The sequence below is a fragment of the Sapajus apella genome, unplaced genomic scaffold (assembly GCF_009761245.1).
Source record: "Sapajus apella isolate SASKATOON/1434 unplaced genomic scaffold, GSC_monkey_1.0 scaffold10, whole genome shotgun sequence".
NCBI classification, from domain to species: Eukaryota; Metazoa; Chordata; class Mammalia; order Primates; family Cebidae; genus Sapajus; species Sapajus apella.
In genome coordinates this window covers 40,065,985-40,089,197 of record NW_022436950.1, presented here as the reverse complement: position 1 = coordinate 40,089,197, position 23,213 = coordinate 40,065,985, and the positions used below count along the sequence as shown (strand labels likewise).

General features: G+C 51.4%; 1 protein-coding gene across 5 annotated transcripts in view; it reads right to left on the bottom strand.

Moving 5' to 3' along the window:
- Positions 1 to 22,469, bottom strand: part of SATB2 (SATB homeobox 2) — a 207,973-nt gene extending 185,504 nt beyond the window's left edge. The window contains exons 1-3 of one of the 5 annotated variants that reach the window (XM_032278758.1): positions 22,112 to 22,469; positions 4,822 to 4,902; positions 231 to 458 (exon numbers count right to left, since the gene is read on the bottom strand). In XM_032278758.1, the coding sequence (XP_032134649.1) occupies positions 231 to 399 (169 nt within the window). In that variant the 5' untranslated portion in view covers positions 400 to 458; positions 4,822 to 4,902; positions 22,112 to 22,469. Of the gene's footprint in view, positions 1 to 230; positions 459 to 1,703; positions 2,578 to 4,821; positions 6,504 to 6,913; positions 7,603 to 22,111 lie in introns of those variants that run through there. The other 4 variants (XM_032278756.1, XM_032278754.1, XM_032278757.1 and 1 more) reach the window with 4 other exon arrangements.
- Positions 22,470 to 23,213: the final 744 nt, after the last annotated feature.

The window sequence follows — 23,213 nt, the reverse complement described above, 5'->3', positions numbered from 1 at the left end:
GGTGGCAAAATGCCCAAAAAATGCCACCCTCTGGGTAAAACCACTTTCTTGTTTTAACTCGAGATGAAGCTACCAGTTGCAGATGAGAGGCGACGGGGGCATTATTTGGCAACCTGGAATTCACTTCCTGTAATCCTACACCGCGACAGTGCCTAATCAACCTGAACCCTGACACCCGGGCCATTATCACTGGGCCTCGGGCTGCGCGCCTCCCTGCTCCGGGCTGTTACCTCCCACGGCCTTGGCCACGGCGCCGTTGGGCCTCCCGCGGGCTCCCATGGGGCTGCCGTTCTGCTCCAGCCGGGCCACCTTCACCGGGGGAGGCCCCTTGACGTCCGGGCTGCCGCTCCGCCGGTCGGGGCTGTCCCGCAGACACGGGCTCTCGCTCCGCCGCTCCATGCTGCTCCGACTCGGAGACAAAGTTCCCACCGGCAGGTCGCAATAAAACGCACAGGGACCTAGGGAGGGGGTGGGGGGAGGAAAGGGGGAGGGAGAAAAAAGAGGGAAAACCGCTCACACACGTGATAGACGTTCAGGCCAGTGGCAGAGCGCTGCACCACAGCCACACAAACTTCCTCCCACGCTGCCCGAGGGGCCCGAGCCGGGAAGCCGGTCCCAATCTTACATTGGGCGGCCCCCAGGAAGCCCAGCGCCTGGGTTCAGCGACTCTGCCCAGTCGCAGCTCCCCAGAAGTCAGCCCTCGGGGTCGCGGCCCGGGTTGGCACCCAGGGGCGCCTAAAAGTGGTCCATTCATTGGGACAGGATTGGCATAAACCGTTCCTGGGTGCAACAGCCTAGCCCATCCCAGGGTCACGGTTGTGGAAGGAAGGAACTTCAGAAAAAGACGTTCCACCCACTTGGTAAGGGAGTAGGCGGCGGGGGGTTGTGAGCAAGTCCATAACCAAATTAACCACCCGGTAAATACGCTGTGAATGGCCAGGCAGGAGCCAAAAGGCCGGGCAAAGAACCCCTTAAACGCCCGCTTTTTACCTACACGGAGCAAGTCCTGAGATAAACACTTTGCATAAAATCAATCCTAATTCCACATTAATAAGCATCTGAAAACACTTAGAGGTATTTATCAAAATAACCTCCATCACAAAGGCGGGCGCTACAATTATTCTGGAGCGTTCTTATCTTCATCTGATCCTGAATGCTTTTTTAAAAGATCTTCAGCATAAAACACAAAAGCAAAAAGCTTTTGAATTCTTAGTGCAGGAGCATTCTTCATCCGCCCCAATTTCAACATCGCTCCAGAAAGTTTTCCTCTGGGTCACTAGGTTGGCAGTGCGCTCCTCATGGAAGCCGCAGGTCTCGACACCCCTGGATTGGGGGATGGGGGGGCGGGGAAGGAGGGAAAACACCTGATGAAACGGCGCTCGTGCTGTCATTAACACCCACAAGAAGCAGGACCCGGGCAGGCACCTTACTGTGCGCTGGGAATCCTCTTGGGCACTCTCGCCGTGCGAGCAAAGTCGGCGCCACTGGTCAAGGGGACAAGGTGGGGGTGGCAGAGGGGAGATGAAAGGAAGGAAGCGGGATGAAGACCCGGAGCAGGAGGGCTGCGAGCGAGCGAGGGTTCCGCTTGCATTCCCCGATTTCGTGGTCCGAGAGGCCGAGAACGGCAGGGAGGGAACTTCGCCGGCCCCGGGCTTCCCCGAACTCCCGAGCGCGGCGCGGGAGCCCTCACCCTGCGTACTTACTGCTCACGGTCTGTCTGAAACTTGGCTGGCTGGGGCTCTGTCCATGGAGCAAAAGTAGAGAATCCAGGGTGGAAAGTTTCTGGTGCTTGGTTTTGCAGTATTCTCCTAGTCTTCTTCCTTTCTCTTTACTCCTTCCCCTTCCCTCTTCCCCAGGTCCTAACGTTTAAGGTCCTGGGTCAGGGTGTCTTCTTCTGGTGCGGAGATGGTTGTTATGATGATGATGGGGGGGAGGGAGGAGGGGGAGGAGGAGGAGAGGGAAAGGACTCCTCCAAAGGGACACCCGAGCAAGCGGGGGAGGGGACGGTGGAGGGGGGGGAAGAGAAGGAGGCTGAAAGAGCCTTTTCACACCTTCGGGAAGGAGACCCGTTCTGGAGAGAAGGGACTGAGAACCCAAAGGCAGCGGCGGCGGCGGCGGCGGTGGCGGGCCGGGGCTGCCGGTTCGCAGAGCCGCTAGCTCGCAAGGAGGCGCGGCCAGAGCGGCGGGACCGGTGACACCAAGAGCGGAGAAGGCGCAGGGACCCGGGACCGCGCGCAGGAGGAAACGGCGGCGGCCGCCCAAGCTGTCACCTCCAGCCTTTCCCCTCTCGGCCGCCTCTGCCAGCAGCCAGAGCCGGACTCACTGACAAGCCGCAGAGAAAGACACACTGAGAGGGAGATGATTATTAGTTGCGTTGAGTCATCAGGCAAAGTGAGTCCTTTTGGGTTGTCCTCGGTTTCCGATTTCTCCCCCTCCCCCTTTCCGTCCCCAGATCTAGCGCCTTCAAAATAATAATTTGGGGTGGGGGTAGGGGAAGTCTCTGGGTTATTTCGGGATGGGGGTGGGGGGGATGGATCTAAACCCAAGCCAGACTGGTCCACCGCAAGAAAAGAGGGGAGTGGGGGGCGGGGAGGAGGGTTGGGGAGGTTGCAGGGGGAGGGGGGCCCCGCCTGGCAGGAAATTAAACATCAATCAATCAATCGCTGTGAGCAAGGCGACCCTACGGCGGCGGGGCTTCGGAGGAGGCAGAGGGACAAGCCAGGGGCGGGTGGGAGGCAAGGAGGAGGGAGGAGGAGGAAGGAGAGAGTCGGCGGTAGGAGCGGGGTGACAAGGACCTCGCGCACGAGGCAGCGAAGGACCGATGGCAGAGGACCGAGTGCGGCGCGAGGCGGTGGCCGCGGCCAGCGGGTGGGTGCGTCTGGGCGCAGCCGGGCACCTGGGCCCAGGGTCTGGTCCTCCTCCTTGTGGCGGGTCCAGGGCGCGGCCGCCTCGCTCAGCCCGTAGACGCACTGGTCCCGGCGCGGAGGCGGCGGCGACACGGCAGTCGCTGGGTGCCGCGTCTGCCGGCGGAGGCGCAGACCGACGCGCAGGAGGCGACCGCGGTTGCCTCGGCTCCCAGCTCTGTTAACTGCGCGGAGTACTTTCGACTTTGGAGATAGGAGGGCGATCGCCTCCCCCACCCACCGCCTCCGCCCACCACCCACCGCCTCCGCCCCTCCGAGCAACTTTTCCCGGTGCCTGCTAGCTCCCCCTCAGCGCCTAGCCCAGCGTCCCGGCCCGCCGCGCTCTGTGCCGCGGCGCGCGCAGGGAAGGCCGCTTCTCCTTCAGAGCTGGCACGGCCGCGAGTCCGGAACAATAGCCCGGGTGTCCCGAATGGCAGGAGCACGGCCACCGCCCGCCGGGCTGTGGGTGGCACAGGAATGGGGGTTGCGTGGTGGGCGCAGAGCGGGGTGCATCCCTGGATGGCATCCCAGGAGCGCTCGCCGCTCCGGCGACATTGCGAGCGGCGCAGACCCGGCCGCCTGGAGCCCGTGACGCGGTGGCGGCGAGGGCGGTGGGTCTGCCTGTCCTCGAGCTACAGGACTAGGGTTCCTGGGGACCCCGCGCTGCTCGAGCCCAGGGCTGCGGGAGCGAGCAGAGCTGTGCCGTGAGGACCCGGCCTCTCCGCCCTGAGGGAGGCCGTACAGGAGCGTCCCCAGCAGGTCCCGCGAAAGCGTAACAGAGCCACAAACTTTTCCCGACTCCCGCGGCCGCGGCCGGCTGCAGCCCGACTCCGGCTGCGGTGCTCATTTAAGGTGGCGCGGCTACTAGCCAAGCAGGCTGGCCTCCGGCCGCGCTATTGTCCCTGCGATTCCGCTTGGGCGCGGTGCCTCCTTAAGGAAAAGCACGTGGGCAGGGGCGGCAGCCCCCGCGAGATGCCCGGGGCGTCGGCGGACCTTAGCCGCTAGGAACTTAGGTGAGAAAATGTGGACGCATCATCGCCGGCCCTGAGGCCAGAGAAGCCCCTCAACTGGTGGCGCCTCCGGTCCCTCCCGCACAAGCCTACTCTCCCTCCTAATCCCCAGAACCCCGAGGGCTCTCCCACTTCTCGCCGCCAGAGCCACCGATCCCCCTTAAGAAGCGTCGACTGTACGGCGGCGCCAGAGGGCCAAACTCAGTTCGGTTTCGGGAAACGCGCTCGGGAGTAATTCTGGAAATCCCGGCTGGGTGCACAGACTGGAAAGCTGAGTCCGCCGATTGTGCCCGGGACAAGGCTGCCTTCGACTCGTCGCATCTCCCTGGTGGGCGGCAGGCGCACAGGCTGAGAGGCTTCAGAACCTCTGGAAGAGAAAGGGTCCCAGAAAGGAAACCTGCCCCGGGCCTAAGAGTCGGCGCCCAGATCACCAAGAACCCAGCACCTAGGCGCCGCCCACCAAGTTCGAAAGAAGCCCCAGGCGACCCGGGAGTCTGTCGGATCCCAGCGAGAAAAGAAACAAGCAGGATAGTAAATCTTAGGGGAGCCACCCTGGGAACTTTAGGCACCGTTTGCCTTTCCCTGGTTTTCTTCACCAAGCCCCATCCTCCCCCTGCACCCCACCCCCAGTCAAACCGGCTGGAGAAAATGCCCAGTTCGAAGTCGGTAAGAGCAAAGTGGCTCTAGTAAATCAACCCGTGGTGGTAGTTAAAAGGTTTGGGGCTGCAAAGAAACAAACTGTAAGTTTGAGCAACAAACTTTTTTTTCAATCTGTAATATGTCGAAATGGGAAGGGGGTGTTGCAAAAGCCAACTACCATTGTCAAACTTAGCCGGTTTACAACATGAGGAAAGACGTATTTCTTACTAATATCTCAACAACGATAACAATGCTGTTTCCTTCCTTACCTTGATGTTGAACTGCGAATCCTCCTCCGGATCAATGTCCAGGAATTTAGAAGAATTGGTGATATTAGGAGTTCAGTACTTCTGGAAAAAAATGCAAATGGTTTAGCCAGGATCTTTCCTGTCTGATTCGTCACTATTATTATATCTGATGATGCGAATGGTTGGAGCGATTCAATCCCAAGTCATTAATGAGCTATTTTATAAACACCACTGTCTGAAGATCTTCATTTACATTTTACTAAGGATCACTTCGCTAACCTCACAGGCTTGTGTCAACAGCATGATTTGCAGGACTTCAGTTACACTCTTATAAACAACATGGCTGTATTGTTAATCGTTTAATATTTTATAAAGTGTAAATATTTTATTATGTTTTGAAGGGAACTATTGATTCTAAATTATTAACCTCTGAGACGGGCTATTTAAATGAAATATACAATTAATACAATTAAATGTACATTGTGGCTAGCTGGTTTTCAGATTCTTCATCCTTTTAGATTCATTGATTTTCTCTTTATTGGAGTTTCCTCTTGTCCATTTCTGATACTGAAAAAAAATCTATCATGTTAAGGAAAAGCCTGAATTATTTAAAGTTGCATTAAAGAAAGAGTAAAATGTCAAATTAGATTAATTATGACCAGAAATGTATTTTGGATGTTTGTAGAGTTGTATTTCATAACACATTTTACAAATTTATTTCGATTTAAAGGAGAGTTCTAGGAAGTTTTGTGATGTATGTCCGGTGTGGGTTTTTCTCCTCTGGAGTTTTGTCCCCAATAAAGGCCTTTTCTGTTTCAAATTACATACGCTTTTTACTGCACAATTTTTGTATTGACCTTATCTCAACTGAGCGAATATTTCCAGCAGGTTTAATTTCGACAATAAGATATATTTTAAATAATATTTTTACCTTTCGCTCGGATTTTCTACTGTTTAAAACAGTAAATAAATTTGATGATTCAAAAATATTTGTTTGGTTTCGTTTTGTATCCCTCAAATGGTTTATTTCCAAACATTTTTAAAACAAAATCACACGAAAGAATTGTTTTAATTACGCTCGATTTTTAAAAATACTTTTATCTAAAACCCATTTTGTGCATTAGGAGATAGTCTGCTTCCGTGCTCAAAACACAGAGTTCACATGTAGGGGACATTTTTATCCCTCAGTTTCCTTCTAACCGACGTTTTCGTCGGGAATCTGCTCAGACTTTTCCCCTTTTCTTCACCCACCCCCCAAGTTTTTCTTGTGTCATTTAGTAAAAGGCTGCCTGTCTTTCACAAACACAGATTTGTTATTTTAAAAATCGACAGATCTTTATATGCTAGTCTTAAAGGTGTATGGTTTTTATTTCTATCTTCTCTCCTTTTCTGTGAGGCCTTCTTCTTCTATGGCCTGCACATTTAATGACGTTTCTTGATTTCTCTTTGTCAACACTAAGTTTTTGTTGTGCTTGCTTTCGACCCTGGTCAACCTTCCTTCCCAGAGGCCCGCTCGGGGACAGCGTAGGCCTGGGCGCCGGGGTGCAGGGTGCCCGGCGCGGGACTTCGGCTCTCGCCTGGGCCACCCGAAACTCTGAGGGTCGGGCATCCTTCCCCAAGCTCCAAGGCTTTCAAGTTCGGCCATCCCAGCAGAGAGACCCTGCCTCCTAAAGAGCCCTGGAAAGTTGTGCCGCGTTTTCCCTCCACCCTGGAACAAGCAGGGAAAACTTTGGGAACCGCCCGCGTCAAAAGCTTTCGACGGCTTCTAGGAACCCAAGCGGGCCTGCCTCTTCCCCCGGAGCTTGCCCTACTGGGGGCGGGAGGAGGGCGGGAGGGAATCATTTCTTTCAAATGAAGCCCACGCCAGCTCTGAAGCCAATTTCCGCCGCGGACTGTCCTTGGGGAGTTGGCGACCAACACTTTCTCGGACGGCATAACCGCGAGGGGCTTAGACTGGAAATCGGATGCGCCAAGAGAACAAGAGCCAGGGGCCCCGGGGGAGTGGGGGGGGACGCGCCTTGGAGGACCGTTCGCCCCGGGTGGGCTTGAGCCCTTTCCCAGAGTGCTCCGGGCGTCTGGGGACTGACCCGAGCGCAAGGCGAGGGACACTTACTTCGTTATCCGCACGCTTTCCTCGTTGGCATCAGAGCCGGACAAATCCCAACCCGCGCAAGGCAAAGATAAATGACTCCAGGTTCCCCCGGTGGCTCAGGGGGCCTGGGAGGGGGCGGAGCGGGGAGGAAGCCGTTGGCCGCCGGAGGTAGGGACGGTGGAGGTCCTCCTCCGGGCCCCAAACGAACGAGCCCCTGCGGCCGGAGCAGAGAGATGCGCCTCAAGGGGACGACTGGTGGGGAAGGACGGTGGGCAACGAGTCGGCGCTAGGCGGTGAGCCCAGCACCCCAGAGGCCCGAGGGTCAGGGGCTAGCGAGGCGGGCCGCGCAGGGGCCGGGTGGGCGGGAAGGGAGGTGCCAAAGTCTGCCCAGGAGCTGCCTCGGGCGAGGACAGGGAGCTTTCTGCTCTGGGGTCTCCGGGGTAGGAGACAGGCGTCGGGTGTGGGCACTGCCTGACCCGGGGGAAGAAGCAAGAAGATAAGATTCAGAGCTGGGGGAGTCGTTGGTGGGAGATATGGGTGTCACTTCCGCGGCCACGGGCCTGGGGGCCTGGGAAGGCGGGGGGTCCTGCGGCCTCGAGCACCACCCTAGCCACACTGGGCAACGCCCCACGGGGCGCCCTTCATTCTTTAGCGGAGCCCAGAGCGTAATAGGTGGGTGTCCTTCTGCAACCGCGCTGCGAGAGAATGACCGCCCTGCTCATCTAGTTCACTTACAAAAATCGACTGTAAGCCGGGGCAACAAGGCAAGGGGAGAAGAAAAAGAAGCGCCTGAGGAGCCGCCGCTGCGTCTCCGCCCCCACCTCGGAGCGGCGGGAGTTGGAGCCCGGGGTGGCGCTCCCGACCCGCTGCGTTTTCCTTAGGGAAACACGGAGAGAGGCAGAGGATCTCAAGCCTAAGGTGGCTGCGAAGAGCCCCGAGGCCTCGGCTTGGCGTCAAGGTCCTACCACCCTGGAGCCCGGGTCACAGCCCGGGTCAGTGCCCGGGTCCCGGCCCCGAGCCCCGTCGTCCTCTCCCGACAGCGCCACCGCGTGGGCTGAGGCCGAAACCTTCCGCGCCAGCTCTGCCCGTTGCTTCCCGGAGCCAGCTCTGCCCGTTGCTTCCCGGAGCCAACTCTTCCGCGTCGCCTGCAGTCCACGGGTTAAGGATGTGGCGGGGGATGGGCAGGCTCCTGGCCCAAGGTACCACCGGCCACTCAACACAGAAACGCGCTGGCGCGTGCAAAATGCGAACGCCCACAGTTTGCCACAACCCCTTGAAAAGCACACCTGGAAACCTCAAGCCATAGCACCCCGTCCCCACCCCAAATTTCAGACAGGCCGGCCAGCGTCCCGAAATTCGCTCCCACCCCTCGTAGGGGCGGGCAAGCTCAGGCAGCCAGGACCAAGGGGGCCCAAACCGCAGTTGCCTCCGGAACGCTTTGCGGCCGTGGGCCCACGCGGGTCCACGCCGAGAGGACGAGAAAGCCGGCTGTGGGACCCAAGGTCCCAGATACCTACTGGAGCCAGGGACGAGAAGGGCAGTGTATCCCGCGGCCCAAACTCGTACGGAGTTGGGGGCAACTTAGAGGGCTTCCGGAGCTGGCGCCTCGTCTGTTTTCTCGGTCTCACGAATCCCCTCGGACACCCTTTCAGTCCGTCAAGATCTTGGCCTCCGGGAAAGGCCCAGGTGGCTGTGACGGCGGCGACTTGGGCTCAGTTCTTCCTCACCCCGCTGTGCGTTCCCACCCGGTCCTGCAGGCAAGCCCAGAGGAACAGGGCTCACCTCGCGCGGTCCCTGTGCCACATCTGGACTTGAGAACCCCGTGTCGGGCTTGAGGACTTCACTGAGCAGGCTGGGGTTTGTTTTCAATAAATTCAGCTATTTACACCCCCCCACACACTATTCACACACGCGCGCGCGCGCGCACACACACACACACACACACACACACAAAGAGGGGTTGCCAACTTGAGACAGTGACCCAGAAAGGTGTAAATTAACCTGGTGCACACCGAATTGCAAAGCTCTCAGACCCACCCAAGACAGCAGCGAGCCCTGGAGGTCTGATGGGCCCTACGCGCGACTCACGGCGTGAACACCCGCGCTCTGGCCGGGTCGGGGGAGCCCCGCAGCTGGCCCGCTGAGCTGCGGCGCCCCGCAGCCTCTTGGCCTCCACGCTTATCCCTTATTATTGACTGGGACCTGTTCCTTTCCAAAGTCTGATCCCCAGTGTCCTACCCTAGGCCACGCGGAGCTCTGTCTCGGCGTACCGGGCCCTGAGCCCTGGTCAGTGGCTCACCTCGGCTCGCTGCGCCAGGGCGGTAGGTCGGCGCGAGGACGCTGGCTGCTCACTTCCAGGAGCCCACAGAAGGTGCCTGCTGCGTTGCGCGTCCAGCCCTGGGGCTGATTTAAATAACTAATAAGCTCAGAGAAATTTTACGAGGGGAACTTTTCCTTTTAGTATCAATAAAGCCTAGTAATTGGGTTTGTTGGTTACCTAAGCTCGAGTTCCAGTTTCTCTCTCTCTCTCTCCCCTCTCTCTCTCTTCTCTCTCTCTCTCTGTCTCTCATTCAGAGGCAACGTTTTCAAAAACCGGCAATTGCGTGTGCGTTTGGGGTGTGCAAGTGTAAGTGTGAATGTGTGAAAGTTATTTGTTTCAAAAGTCCTTCCTCTCAAGAGCAATCATCATTGTAGTTTTGAGTGAAGAGTTTTCAAAGGTGAACTGTTGTTATTTCTGTCAACAGAAAACTGTTGACAACCATTCAAGTCTCAAAATACAAGTATAAGAGAGGGTGGAGTGTCTAAAGATGGTCCGGTTGGATATGATAGAAAGACATCTGCAGTGTTTCCCTAATAGTTTGCATTTTAATTAACTTTCATTACATTCTGACTTCAACTCAATATCCGTTGTTTTCAGTAAAGACTTCTATATGATAACACATTATAATTTCTTTTTGGTTTTCCAATCTTCTTGAAAACAGTTCTTAATTCTAAGGAATTTTTCCACCTGGGAGCCATGCCGCAATTTAAAAATATAAAAGAACTATCATGAACAATAACTGCAAATAACCCATTTCTTAGTATCTGCGGAGTTGCTGGCACATATACAAAATCTCTGAAATATAAAAGCAATCTAAGAATGTTTCCCTCCAACCATAGTGATATATACCTTTTTCATTTTTGTTGTGTGGAAGTTAGACACTTTTAAAGAGATTTTTTAGAAAAGTATTGTGCTAAAATTTACCTAAATTCTTTATCAATTCCAACATAACTAGTGCTTGTGAATGTTAGCCTAACGAAATGAAGAGTATTTCTGAATCAGATTATTGTTGGAGTCATACGCTAAATAGTCAATGAAAAGAAGTGGGAAGTCAAGTTTACAAACCAAGACCACAGAAAAGCTGGCTCCAGAAGTTATCAGGAACTCACCCAAACCTGTGCACTTATATCTCCTGTATTTACATATTATAGACAACCTTTCCTTTACACTTTTAGCTAGAAGATTGATGGGCTTCCCTTAGTTCGTCTGGTTTTAGGCTTTAAGACCCGAAGTCCACTGAGAGTTGCCCCTGCCAGGTAACTTCCAGAGACTCATAGTTACTGGGAGACAGATTGGGCCCTTTGTACATTCCAAGTGAAGGGCATCTTGCCCATTCTTCCCAGAGCCACCACCCACCTAACCTCTTCTGGACATTCAAAAGTTGGAGTAGGAGCACCTGACTCTTCCCAAGATCGTCCCCCAGTCCTTGTTGGCACTTGGCTGCAGCAGGATCTGAGCTGTGGGTGTACATACTCCCCATTTTCTGCTTCCCCAGAATATCAGAGACAACTTTTCTTCCCATCTGCTCCCTGCTGGAATTCTGTGATCACCCACCATCCCCAGTTGTTGCCATCTCTGGGCTCTTGGTGGTCAGCCCTTGTCCCCCAAGCTGGCCAAGTTAAAGGAGGACTTGTCCTCCATCTCTGTCTCTCAGTACCAGGACGCTGAGATCAGTGGCAGGGAATGGTGGATTGGCAATGAAAGCGCAGGGCTAAGTAGGGTAGCTCAGAGCCTCAGCAATGGGCACCTGACTTCCTCCAAACAACCTGTGGTCTCTCGGGCTCCCTGCTTTTCCACTGTTGGTCCCATCCTGGGCTACCCACCTCCACTGAGCTGCTCTGGGAACCTAGGGTCTCCCTCATTACCTGCCTTCTATGCCATGTTTTGGTTTCAGTTCAGCTATTTTCTGAAGATGTGGAAACCACTTTTATTCTTTTTCTGCGTCTCGGTACTCTTTTCCTTTTTTAAGAGTGTCCCCCAAGCCTGGCTGTTACCAGATCCTGTGCCATCTCCCCAAGCACTATTTATAAGAGCAAGAAGTGATTTGTCTGTCTATAGCAGGTTTAATTAAGACAGTTATGCTCTGTGATCTCTTTGGGCCTCAATCAATGCACTTTGATTTGGAAAGTCAAATAGAATCACAACTTACACGTGCGGCCCCAGCTGGCCGCCCAGACTGAGGACAGAGCTGTTGTGTTTCTACATCAGCCTCACTGGACCTTGGCAAGTCCCTTGAAGAACTGGCCACGCTGCTTCTCCCGAGAGACCTCAAGCCAGGTCTTTCCGCCAGAGTCAGGCCTTCCTGATAAGGGCGTGAAGGGCAGGCAGGACATCCAGAACGCTCCTGTTGGCCAGTGGCTAAGGAGCCAGGAGGATAACTTCTGCGGATTCGGCTTTCAGTCTGCTGGAGCTCTCCCCAGCCGGAGGCCTTAGCCCCGCACCATCCCTTGTCCAGACCGGCCAGTTTATGCACGGCAAAAAAAAAAAAAAAAGCTGGGAGGCAAGTCTCTTTTCCAAGCAGCTTTTATCCAACAGCCTCCCCCCCGCCAACTCTCAGCCTTAGGTGCCGAGCTGCAATCGAAACGTTTTCCAAATTTGTCATCACTGGAAACCTCTGACAAGTGGAGTGTAAAATTTTAAGGGTTTCCAGGTAGGCTCTGACTTCAGACATTCAATGAAAGGGGAAGGAGGGCTGAGGGCGGGGTGAGGGACGTGCACAGAGGACTCCCTGTAGTCTGCCGGACTGCCCTCTTTCTGCAGCCCAGCTGCACCCTCGAACACGCACTGGTCTTCCCTTCCCCCGGCTTCGGAAGAATCCCCACCACATTCTTTAGCTCTCAGGAAGGAAAGACAGCAGTCAGGTGAAGGTCTTTCAGCTTCCCTTCCCCAATATACCCACCCCCCTGCCCCTCACCACCACTGCGTTGTCCTAGGACACAGGACCCCAGGGTCAGGACCTCAGTGACTGCAGCTTATGCCACCTAAGGCAGAATGGGGTGTCCCCACTTCCACTGCTCCTCTCGGCCCCAGCATCCAGGCCCCCAAACCCCTGCGATTCTGGCCTGAGAAGCCACAGACTTGCCACCAACATCATGGTATCACCAATAATTGATCCACTCAGTTTTCAGTAGATGTGGAATCCAAAAAGAGTAACAACACCCTCCCCGCTCCACCCTCTCTTTCTCTCTCTCTAGAATTCAAAGCCCTTGAAACATTCTGAGCGTGCCTACAGTAGGGTCTCAGAGGAGTTACCCTGAAAGCTGTTGAGAACAGCCACCTTTGCTGTCACTGAGACCTTGAAAGGGTCAGCTCCGGTAGGCCGTGTGCACCCAGGCTCTGGTTGCACCAGGATGGCTTCCTGCAACCCAGTAGGAGGAGTGGGGTGTGTCGGTCGAGTATTTCGTTTCTTCCTCTTCCTTTATATTTTTAATGTCCCTCTTTATTTCTGTTGAGGAACAACCTCAGCATCAGAAGGGTGCAGTTGTTTGTCCTAAAGTGGCCTGTAACTCGCTCCTACCCTGTCGCAGGACATTAGCTCTGGGAGCACCGCCTGACAGGGCCTTCGCATTGGGCCTAGGCGTCCAACTGAGGCCCAGCAATCCCACCTGTGGGGCATCTTGCAGTGGGGTATTTGTGCATTCGGGGCGGGGAGTGAGGGGGAGAGAGCTGGGCTGGTGCAGTATCCATCGCCTCCCCGAGCGGAGCTCCAGTACAGACTCAGTGAATGAATCCATGAATCAGCTCTACAGCGGAAGGGTAAAAGAAGCAGCCGTCTCCGTTAAATGGGCTGTTGGCAGTTGCGGCTGCCTGCCTTACCCCCTCGCAGGCCCGCCTCTGGACAGTCCTGAGGTGGCCCTGGAGCCCCGCCAGCAGCCCCCGCCCCTCAGGCCGAGCTCTGGCCTTGGCAATCTCTGCACTTTGTCATCACGCCCGAGTATTTGACATTCGCAATTATCTGCAAATACCCTGATCGGTTTGTATATGAAACACTTTTTTTCCTGCCTTAAGGTTGGAATCTGGTAAGTTTCAGACAAGTGGTTAAGGGGGGAGATGACCCAGGGGACCGTGCGGGACCGGGCCGGTGAACCCGATTCAGCGAGGTGGGCGTCGCGAAGGGACTGGTCTGAATGCCTCTCCCAGTTCCCCAGCCCGGCTCCGAGGAAAGGCCGCGCGGAGGCGAGGAAGGGCCCACGTCTGGAGTCACGGGTCTCTCCTTGAAAGGAACACCCCCTAATCCCGTAGGAAGGGAGGGTGAAGGAGAAGGGGAGATCCAACTACCCGCAAGGCCGGAAGGTTAATCATCTGGATCACCGGAAAGGGTGCGGCCCCGCCTGGTCGTCACCAAGCGTGTCAGTCACTCGCTCTCGATTTCGCCGCAGAATTACCTGCTCAAAGAGCCATCTCGAGAAGCCCTCAGCTCCGAGGTCTTCCCGCCCGCTCCTGCGGAAAGTAAACGCCGTTCTCTCTCAAAAGAAGTTGGATGCCCCTTCGACTCTCCTCCGACCTCCGGCGGTTCCTAAATCTGGGAGAGCCAGCCCCGGCATCGGTCACTACTCCTGCACCTCAGCTTTGGGCTACCTGCCCAGCACAGACCATCAACCAAAAAAGAAAACAAGAAAAGTGGTGGTGGGGAGGTGGGGTCGGGCAGGGAGGGTAAAGTAGCGAGATCACTTGTTTGACCCTTCTGTTTTCTTAGGAACCTGATTCTGGCTCCCGGCAGAGCCTAAGGGCCCAAGCCAGGGACCTAGAAGTCGGACCCAGTTCTCGCGAGGTGTTCACAGCCTAGGCGCCCCGGGCTCGGCGTCTTACTGGCCAACAAGCCAAGCTCCCTTGCCACGGGTGTATCAGCAACTTAAGAGATAAACGCTAGTGAACCCCCTTCCCACATTTAGCTTGTGGCTCTGCTACAGACACTGGGCTTAGTCGCAGTTCACACCTATTACACATTCCCGGAGAGTGGGAGGAGCAGGAGGTAGAGAAAGGTATGTGTATTGGGGGAGGGGAGATGTGTGCAAAACCTTCCAGAAAGTGGGGAGGTAGTTTAGAAAGTTTTTCTCTGTAGCAGCCCAACTTCTGAGAAGGCAGAGAAAAGAAGAAAGCAGGCAAGAGATGAATCGCTTCCTCTCTCCTTTACCGCCATTCTTCACCCCCTGGACCAGGCTGGTCACCCGGCTGGGAATCAAGAGTATGTGGCTGGAAAGACACCAGTCTCTGCGCTCGGGTTCAGCCCAGTAGGGCAAGAAAGTGTGGGCAGCTGGAGAAGGTTGTCACAGCCTCCCGTGGAATCTTGATACCTGAGAAACCCATACGGGAAAGGGCTGAGACGACTCTTTCACACGCTGGTCGCAGCCCCTGCCAGAAGATCCCCAGGAAGATGCAGGGGACGCCCTGAGCGTTGGCCTTCCTTTACCCACAACTCCCTGAAGCTTTGTCTGGGGATGCCAACTTGGGGCATGGAGGCTCCGGGCTGCTCCGAGGCTGGGGGTTTTCTGCTTGGGTCAGAGGGATCACGACCTCAGCAAAGCCAGGAGAAGTCAGGTGACACCACTGAGTATTGCACTTGATTCAAAACTGCCCTCGGCCTGCGGAAGAGGCGAAGGCAAGAAGCCTGGTGGCGGTCCAACTTTCGCCCCATTATTTTCTACATTTTTTATGCCCATATCTTTGTTAGGTGTATGACTGCTGTACACCAACGGCTTGTTCTACAGAAAGTGTCCTTGAGGATTGGGTTAAGCTTTGCAAATTTGGCTTCCCAGGTAATGCGCTTCATTATTCTGCTCCCGACTTACCCACCACACCAGTGGGTACCCGGAGCAGCACCCACTTGGCAGAATTGGTGACTGCTCGGGCCCAGCGGAGTGCGCATTGCGCTAACATGCATAGAGAATTGCACCCTTCCCGGAGCCTCCGCACCGTGGGCCCTTCAAAGAGCTGGCGACCCCGCTCACCTGTCAGCAACCTCCACTTTGAAACTAATTCGCACCTGTGTCTTTCACCCCAAAGGACTTGGCCTGTGGACGCTGCTCTGACTCAGGACGCGGAGAGAGTCGCAAAGGCGAGAGCGAGGGGCTGGGGACTCCTGCTCACCTTAGTCCTTGATTTCGAAGGCCCCAATTAACTATCTTTTGTGTCAGGACCGGCGAGTGCAAAGTGGCTGCGCCCGGCTGACGCCCTCTCTCCCGGGTCCGGGTATCCCACCGCAGCTGGGGTGGGTGGTGCGGACTACCCCAGGCGCACGCAGATTCCCGCAGGGAAGAAGGGCTCGGTGTTCCAAGGACTGTCGTTTACCTCTCCCGAGATCAGCCCTGATCCGCTGGCAACTTAAGCGCCTCTGAACTCGGGGAGCGCTCAGTCGGGCGCCTCCCTGCACCCACCCCTACCCCTGGCTCCTTCCCAGGCCCAGCATCTTTCCCACCACTCTCACCCCCACCACCCCCAGGGCCCCGCCCGTTTAGAGGCGTGCGGTGGGCACTCGGTTTACAGAACTGGCGTTTCAGATGTTTATTTGCAACTAATTGCTTGTGCTGGAAAATGCTTGTTACCCGGACGGAGCGCTTCCGCTCTGCGCGGTCCGGACCCGCGGGCGGCAGCTTGCTGATCCCACCCGCAAAGCCGCAAAGAAGCGGGCGGCTGGGAAGCGGTTGTGCCACCCGGGACCTGGCCATCGGCGCTGCCCCAGGCTCCCGGTAGGGGGAGCCGCGGCGGGCGCCAGCCCCGCTTGTGTTCGGCCTCGGGTAGGCCCGGTAGCCAGCTGCCGAGACACCCAGCACAGGGTTCCAGTGGACTCCTCACCTGCCCTCCAGATAAGGCGCCATGAGCAGAAGGGAGCACAGGGCCAAGCTCCCTCCTAATTATTCCCTGTTGTTGCAGAGCAAAGAAGATAGGGGAAAACTAATTATATTCTCTAGCTCTAAATATTGTTGAAAAAATTTATAGGTGAGATCACCTCCTTTGCCCACATCCATATATATCCATTATATGTGTTTGCCCACATATATAGGTATGTCATATGTAAATATGTACATGTGTGTGTGTGTGTGTATGTGTGTAGCAGTGGTTTGAGTCCTTTTAATATTTTAGGTAACCTTATTCCTTCTCACTGTATTTTCCAAGTCACATATTTCTGAGAGTTTTAGGTGATCCCAGCAAAAAATAGGAGCTCAGATGAGACTTGCTGGTTTGGCTGCAGTAAAGTCAGCAACAGAGTCTCTTTCTGACTTCATAGACTTAAGGAGGGGTTTAGAGACTTTCATTTTAAGGTATGACTAATGTTTAGAGAAGGTCAAGGGGAAAGCATTTAGACTGTGAACCCGCAGACCATGCCACTGCACCCAGTGTGGCAGCACACCTTTGCTGAACGGCCAGAGACTTCCTGGTGGATACTCCCACAGGTAAAAGACTGCAGGCTCTCCTTTTACACAAATCCATCTTTCACTGGGAACCTACAACTCCTAACAATTCTCCAAATGCCAAGTCCTCAAAGCCTCTTCAAAGAGAATCATAAAAACAAAGAATTTCAAATTTGGAAGGAAACCTAAAGTTTACTGGTGAGAAGCCTGAACTGAGTAGAGAGGCAAAGGATCACACTCCAGGTGAGAAAGGCCCCATGCACTGAGCTGAGGTTGGAACTCTCCTCTTCTGACCCTCAGTCCAGTCCAGTTTGACTACAGAGCACTCATTATCATTGTGATTATTATGATCCCACGTATTGTAGCTTTCTTAGGCATATTCCTCTAACACTATTGTAATAATAGCAAAATCTGAAAGATCTTTAAAAAAGTGTCACAATTGCTTCCAAAGGAGGCTGAATTTTAGAAATGAAGTTACATATTAGAACTGAATTTTAGAAATGAAGCTACATTGACATACCTGGAGGAAAGACCAGAAAAATATGGTTTTATTGTTTTATCCCCATTTAAGAATGTTGGATACATGAGGCCAGGCACAGTGGCTCACGCCTATAATCCCACCACTTTGGGAAGCCAAGGCAGATGAGTCACTTGAAGCCAGGAATTCAAGACCAGCTGGCCAACATGGTGAAGCCCCATTTCTGTCTCTGCCAAAAATACAAAAATTATCCAGGTGTAGTGGTGGGCACCTGCAATCCCAGCTACTCAGGAGGCTGAGGCAGAAGAATCACTTCAACCCAGGAGGGGGTTCAATGGGATTGTGCCACTGCCCTCCAGCCTAGGTGAAAGAGTGAGATCCTATCTCAAAACAAAACAAAAAATATTGGATATTCGAAAGTATGTGAATGAATGAATATACGAAGCAATAAAAAAGGTGGTATTGTTGGTATTATAAAAGCATTCTTCCAAGTTGTGTATTTTTTCTCCAAAAACCAGATCTGAGTCCTTAATTTAAGTGTTTGTTTGTAGATTTTTAAGTGTTAGATTTTGGTATCATTTTTATGGGTCAACAGGAAGGAATTTCTAAAATAAGATTTGAAAAAAAAACTAATAAAAATTGATTTAGTGAAAGTAGGGAAAATTTATTTGAATGAAATATTGTAGGATAAGCCCAAAACATACTACCCACTGACTTTATCATAAATCCTGGGATATAAACAATATTTTATCATCCTTTCTATAATTATCCCCTTTTTGGTTTTGATAGGGTCAACACAAAAATTACTATTTGCAAGGTCAATTCACTATTCCTTTTTGTATTCTTGTTCACAAAGACAGAGATACATTATCAAATGAAAGCGTCTCCATCTTTTTCCGTAACTAATGTCCAATCTTTAGCAAATGGTGCTGTGATGTCACTGAAATAGGTATTGGACAAAGTACCAATTGATTTATTGATTTCCCTTCTTCAAAGTCATTCGGGAATTGAGGAGAAAAATGAAAGGCATAGCTTGGCTGAGATGTGCAATACTTATTCTATCACACACAGACACACAAAAATTACATTTGGCTGATAAAATTGACAATTCAGAAGCATTGCTTACCGAAATTCATAATGGGGTGACATCAAGGCCACTAAACTGATCAACCTGCCCTTTCTTCTCCTTATAATTTTATTTACTCCTCCAATTTCAGCCTTTTAGAAGTCAAAATCCACCAGGTTTTCAGTTAGTTTACAAGGGGAGCATGAGGAAAAGAGGATGGTCACAGGAAAGGAAATGGTGTATGTACTGTTGCTTTCAAACACAGGACCCCACAAACTCTGCACTGAGGTCCTATAAACACAGTAGTATCTCTAACACTGGGAATCTCACAAGGGGTCTTCTGTGGTCCATGGACTGGTGTGACTTCCCACCCAAGGTGGGAAGTCTCTGAGAGTATCCTGTGGCCTAAACCTGTGATGGTTCACAGCAACCCTATGGCAATAAAGAAAGTAAGACTGTTCTAATTGTCTTAGGTTTTTTAGGAGAGGCTTTCAAACCAGGGCTCCTTTCGGCCTCAATCACTGAACTAGTTTTTAAGGAGAAAGATTTTTAATCCAAGTCCTGTTAAGAAGACCAGATGATCAAACACCGCATGTTCTCACTCATAGGCGGGTGTTAAACAATGAGAACACATGGACACAGGGAGGGGAGCACTACACACTGGGGTGAGTTGGGGGGAAATAGGGGAGGGACGGTGGGGGGTGGGAAGCTGGGGAGAGATAGCAAGGGGAGAAATGCCAGATGTAGGTGATGGGGAGGAAGGCAGCAAATCACACTGCCACGTGTGTTCCTATGCAACAATTTTGCAAGTTCTTCACATGTACCCCAAAACCTAAAATGCAATAAAACAAATGGGAAAAAAAATAAAAAAAATAAAATAAAAAAATAAAAAAATAAAAAAAATAAAAAAAAAAATGCCAAATAAACCGCCCAGAGAAATTCCACATTGTAACATCTGCCTAAGAATTACCATACACAACAGTATCTATAGTGAAGCTGAAAATATATGAATAAAAACAAACCTCAGAATTCCTCTCCCTTGGCACTCTGCACGGGTAAGCCGCCTTGAGTAACAGGGAAGATTTACTATAATGCATTTGAAACACAATTGCATGCAAGCTACTTTGTTTTTCCTGCTCTCTTTCCCCACTTCAAGAAGAATGGAATATTTTTGTCTTCCAAGCTTTCTATTCATTTATCATAATCCTCTAGGCTTAGCACCATCATTTAGAAAATCCCTACTTGGCCGGGTGCTGTGGCTTATGTCTGTAATTCCAGCACTTTGGGAAGGGGAGGTTGGTGGATCACCTGAGGTCAGGAGTTTGAGACCAGTCTGGTCAACATGGTGAAACCCTGTCTCTACTAAAAATGCAAAAAATTAGCTCGGTGTGGTGGCAGGCACCTGTAATCCCAGCTGCTTGGGTGGCTGAGGCAGGAGAATAACTTGAACCTGGGAGGCGGAGGTTACAGTGAGCTGAGATCATGCCAATGCACTCCAGTATAGGCAGCAAGAGCAAAACTCCATTAAAAAAAAAAAAAAAAAAAACAAAAAAGAAAGAACAAAGGAAATCTCTGTTCACCAAGGATGCTTGACTCTTCTAGACCTGTGTGTGCTGGAGTCAGGGAAAGGGTGTGTTAAAGAGAGGTTCTCCCCTCCCCAGAGCATATGGTTCATTTTGCTCACACTTGAGCCTGGATTGTAGGCTCTTGCTATTCCAGAAGAAACTAGATGGGAAATACCCTGGAAAAAGGATTTGGAACACTCCCTACCTGCCTCCCATACATCCCTCCCCAGCCCCTCTCCACTGCCCAATCCCCCCATCCCAGGCTGGTGTTGAAGATGTTGGATGGGGAAGTGTGATGGAGGGAGAAGAACTATGATCACATTTCAGAAGGTTATGCCAGTGTGTGGAGCTGATGCAAGAAATGACTCTCTTTTTAAAAGATTGTTTTTATTTAGGCCGGGCATGGTGGCTTATACCTATAATCCCAGCATTTTGGAAGGCCAAGGTGGGAGGATCACTTGAGGCCAGGAATTTGAGACCAGCCTGGCCAACATGGTGAGACCCTGTCTCCAAAAAAAATATAAAAATTAGCCAGGCATGGCGGCACATGCCTGTAATCCTAGCTACTTGGGAGGCTGAGGCACGAGAATCACTTTAACCCAGGAGGCAGAGGTTGCAGTGAGCCAAGATCATGCCACTGCACTCCAGCCTGGGTGACAGAGCAAGACTCTTGTCTCAAAAAAAAAAAAAAAAAAATTACATTTGTGCAAACAATAGCATCCATCTTCCCGCAATGACTATTTAAAGATACATAAAAGTTCTGTAAATATTGAAGGAAATGAATTATGCTTTAGGATTTTAAACCTACAGAGGAAGTCAATTCTGTCTTTGTCATTTACTAGCTGTGTAAACTTAAGAGAGATCAGCTTGAGACTCTCTGAGCATCATTTTTTTTCTTTTTATCATATGAGTATTATACAAATAGGTATCTCAGAAAACTGTGAGGATTAAATGAAATATTACATGTAATTTGTTTAGAACAGTTCCTGGAACATAGTAAAAACTCAGAAAACATTCAGTAAAATGTTCAGTATATTATTGCGATGTGGGAATTGCTGATCCAGTTGACGCAATTCACAGTGCAAATTACTGGATTTGAAAAAGGAGTTGAAGATTGGGTCACATTGTTCTCTGATCCATTTTCTTTTATATAAAATAACTCAAACAACCCTATAACTTCACTAGCAATGAACTGTCCCTGGATTTTATTAGGCATCTCACTAGTACCTTTCCCTCAGCTGGATGGCACCCTATCTTCCCATACACTAGAGACTCCTCAGCTAGGGGAGGTGGGCCAACATTACCAGGACTATATGCTGAAAAGCCATTTCAAAGTCTTTCATAGAAGGCTGTGCTTGGGCACATAGAACTTTTCATTATACAGTCCCAGAGATGTGAAATTATCAAGGTTAGAGAAGAGAAAGAGACTCTGAGAAACAGTATCCTCTAGTCTTTCATTATTACTACAGGACCAAATGGTGTGATATCAAATGGGTGACAAGGTGCCAGGATTACTCTTTTTTTTTTTTTTTTTTTTTTTTGACAATAATAACAGAAATGTTTACTCATAAAATCTAGTTTGCAACATTAATGTACATTAACAAATAGTCCCGGCACGGCGGCTCACGCCTGTAATCCCAACACTATGGAAGGCCAAGGTGGGCAGATCACCCAAGGTCCAGAGTTTGACACCAGCCTGACCAACACGGAGAAACCTTGTCTTTACTAAAAATACAAAATTAGCTGGATGTGGTGACACATGCCTGCAATCCCAGCCACTAGAGCAACAGTCTGTCAGGCTTACTCTTAGAAACATCTCTCCCTTCTGAATTAAACTGGCACAGTGGCTGATAATGTTTTGTCTGTTATTAACAAAGTGATAAGATACTGCCATTTCTCTTTCTCTAAGATGATCTTTTTTTTTTTTTTTTTTTTTTTTTGAGACGAAGTCCAGCTCTGTCACCAGGCTGGAATACAGTGGCTCGATTTTGGCTCACTGCAATCTCTGCCTCCCGGGTTCAAGTGATTCCCCAGCCTTAGTCTCCCAAGTAGCTGGGACTACAGGCATGCACCACCACACTCAGCTAATTTTTTGTATTTTAGTAGGGACAAGGTTTCACCATGTTGGCCAGGCTGGTCTCAATTGCCTGACTTTGTGATCCACCCACCTCAGCCTCCCAAAATGCTGGGATTACAGGTGTGAACCACTGCACCCAGCTGATGATCTGGTTTTATGAAAGGAAATGGTTACACCTTGTTGAGTTGGGCAATATTCTCCATCCAATTTATAAGTTCCTATGCTGTTCTTACTGTGGTCAGCTTTTTCTCTGGGCTGTGTTCTTTTTGCTACACTGAAAGCACAAGTAGCCCCAGGAGGGGGTAGTGACAAAGCTGAGACATCCAGGAATCACAATACCAAGTCGTTCATTCTGTCCACTTACCTTCATGACCAAATGAAAATGCAGGGGGTTCTGCATGAAGACTCAAAAGAGCTGTCCCTCCAGCCTTTCACAAAAGCAGAAAAGATTGTAGGAATTAACAGCCAAAGGCCCACTGCCTCCGTCCAGTGGCTTTGTGTCTCTTTTCAGATGATTTCTCAAAGCATACACTAGGTCAAGTCCTCTGTCTTTTTATATACCTTTTTATAAACCTGGTCTACCAGTGCCTTTAACTCGAGAGGTAGATTATTAAAACACAAAGAGTTGTTAGGCCCAAGAAGAGAATGTCAGAAGAAAAGAACCCAAGATGCTTCTCTGCCTGGTTTTCTCTTTGATTCAATGTCGTGTTCTTTGTGAACTCTACCTCCACATTTACATTGGTTTGAAACATTCCGACAATAAAATTTCAGTGACCTTGCAGACTGTGTTCCCTCCCACAAACCAAACAAAAATTGATTGCTTTTTAGCAATCAATACTCTTTGGCAACTTAAGGGGAGATGCCATGCTGGGAACCCTTGTCCCACTTCAGCCAACTGGGCTATTAAAACTAAAGCAGAACCAAGGAGCCTGAGGTAGCAACTTTCTTGCTCCGTCCCTTCCCTCCTGCAAAACAGCCATTCATTTTTATCACTTCTGTGGGTATTTTCAGTCCTAGGAAAGGGAGACAGAGCAGAAAAAGGGGATGGCTCTAGATAATAGCCACCCAACTGAATTGACTGAAAGGTGCAGGCTTCTGCTGATAAGAGAGACTTCACAGATCCAATTTAACTGAACAGCTATACTGAGAAGCTACTGGGTCATTCATTTATTACTCAGCTGTCTTTTATTTTTTTATTGATTTTTGAGATGGAGTCTTGCTCTGTTGCCCAGGCTGGAGTGCAATGGCGCGATCTTGTCTCACTGCAACCTTCGCCCCCAGGGTTCAAGCGATTCTCCTGCCTCAGCCTCCCGAGTAGCTGGGATTACAGGTGCCCACAACCCACAACCATGCCCGGCTAATTTTTGTATTTTTAGTAAAGACGGGGTTTCACCGTGTTGGCCAGGCTGGTCTCGAACTCCTGCCCTCATGTGATCTGCCCTCCTCAGCATCCTCAAGTGCTGAGT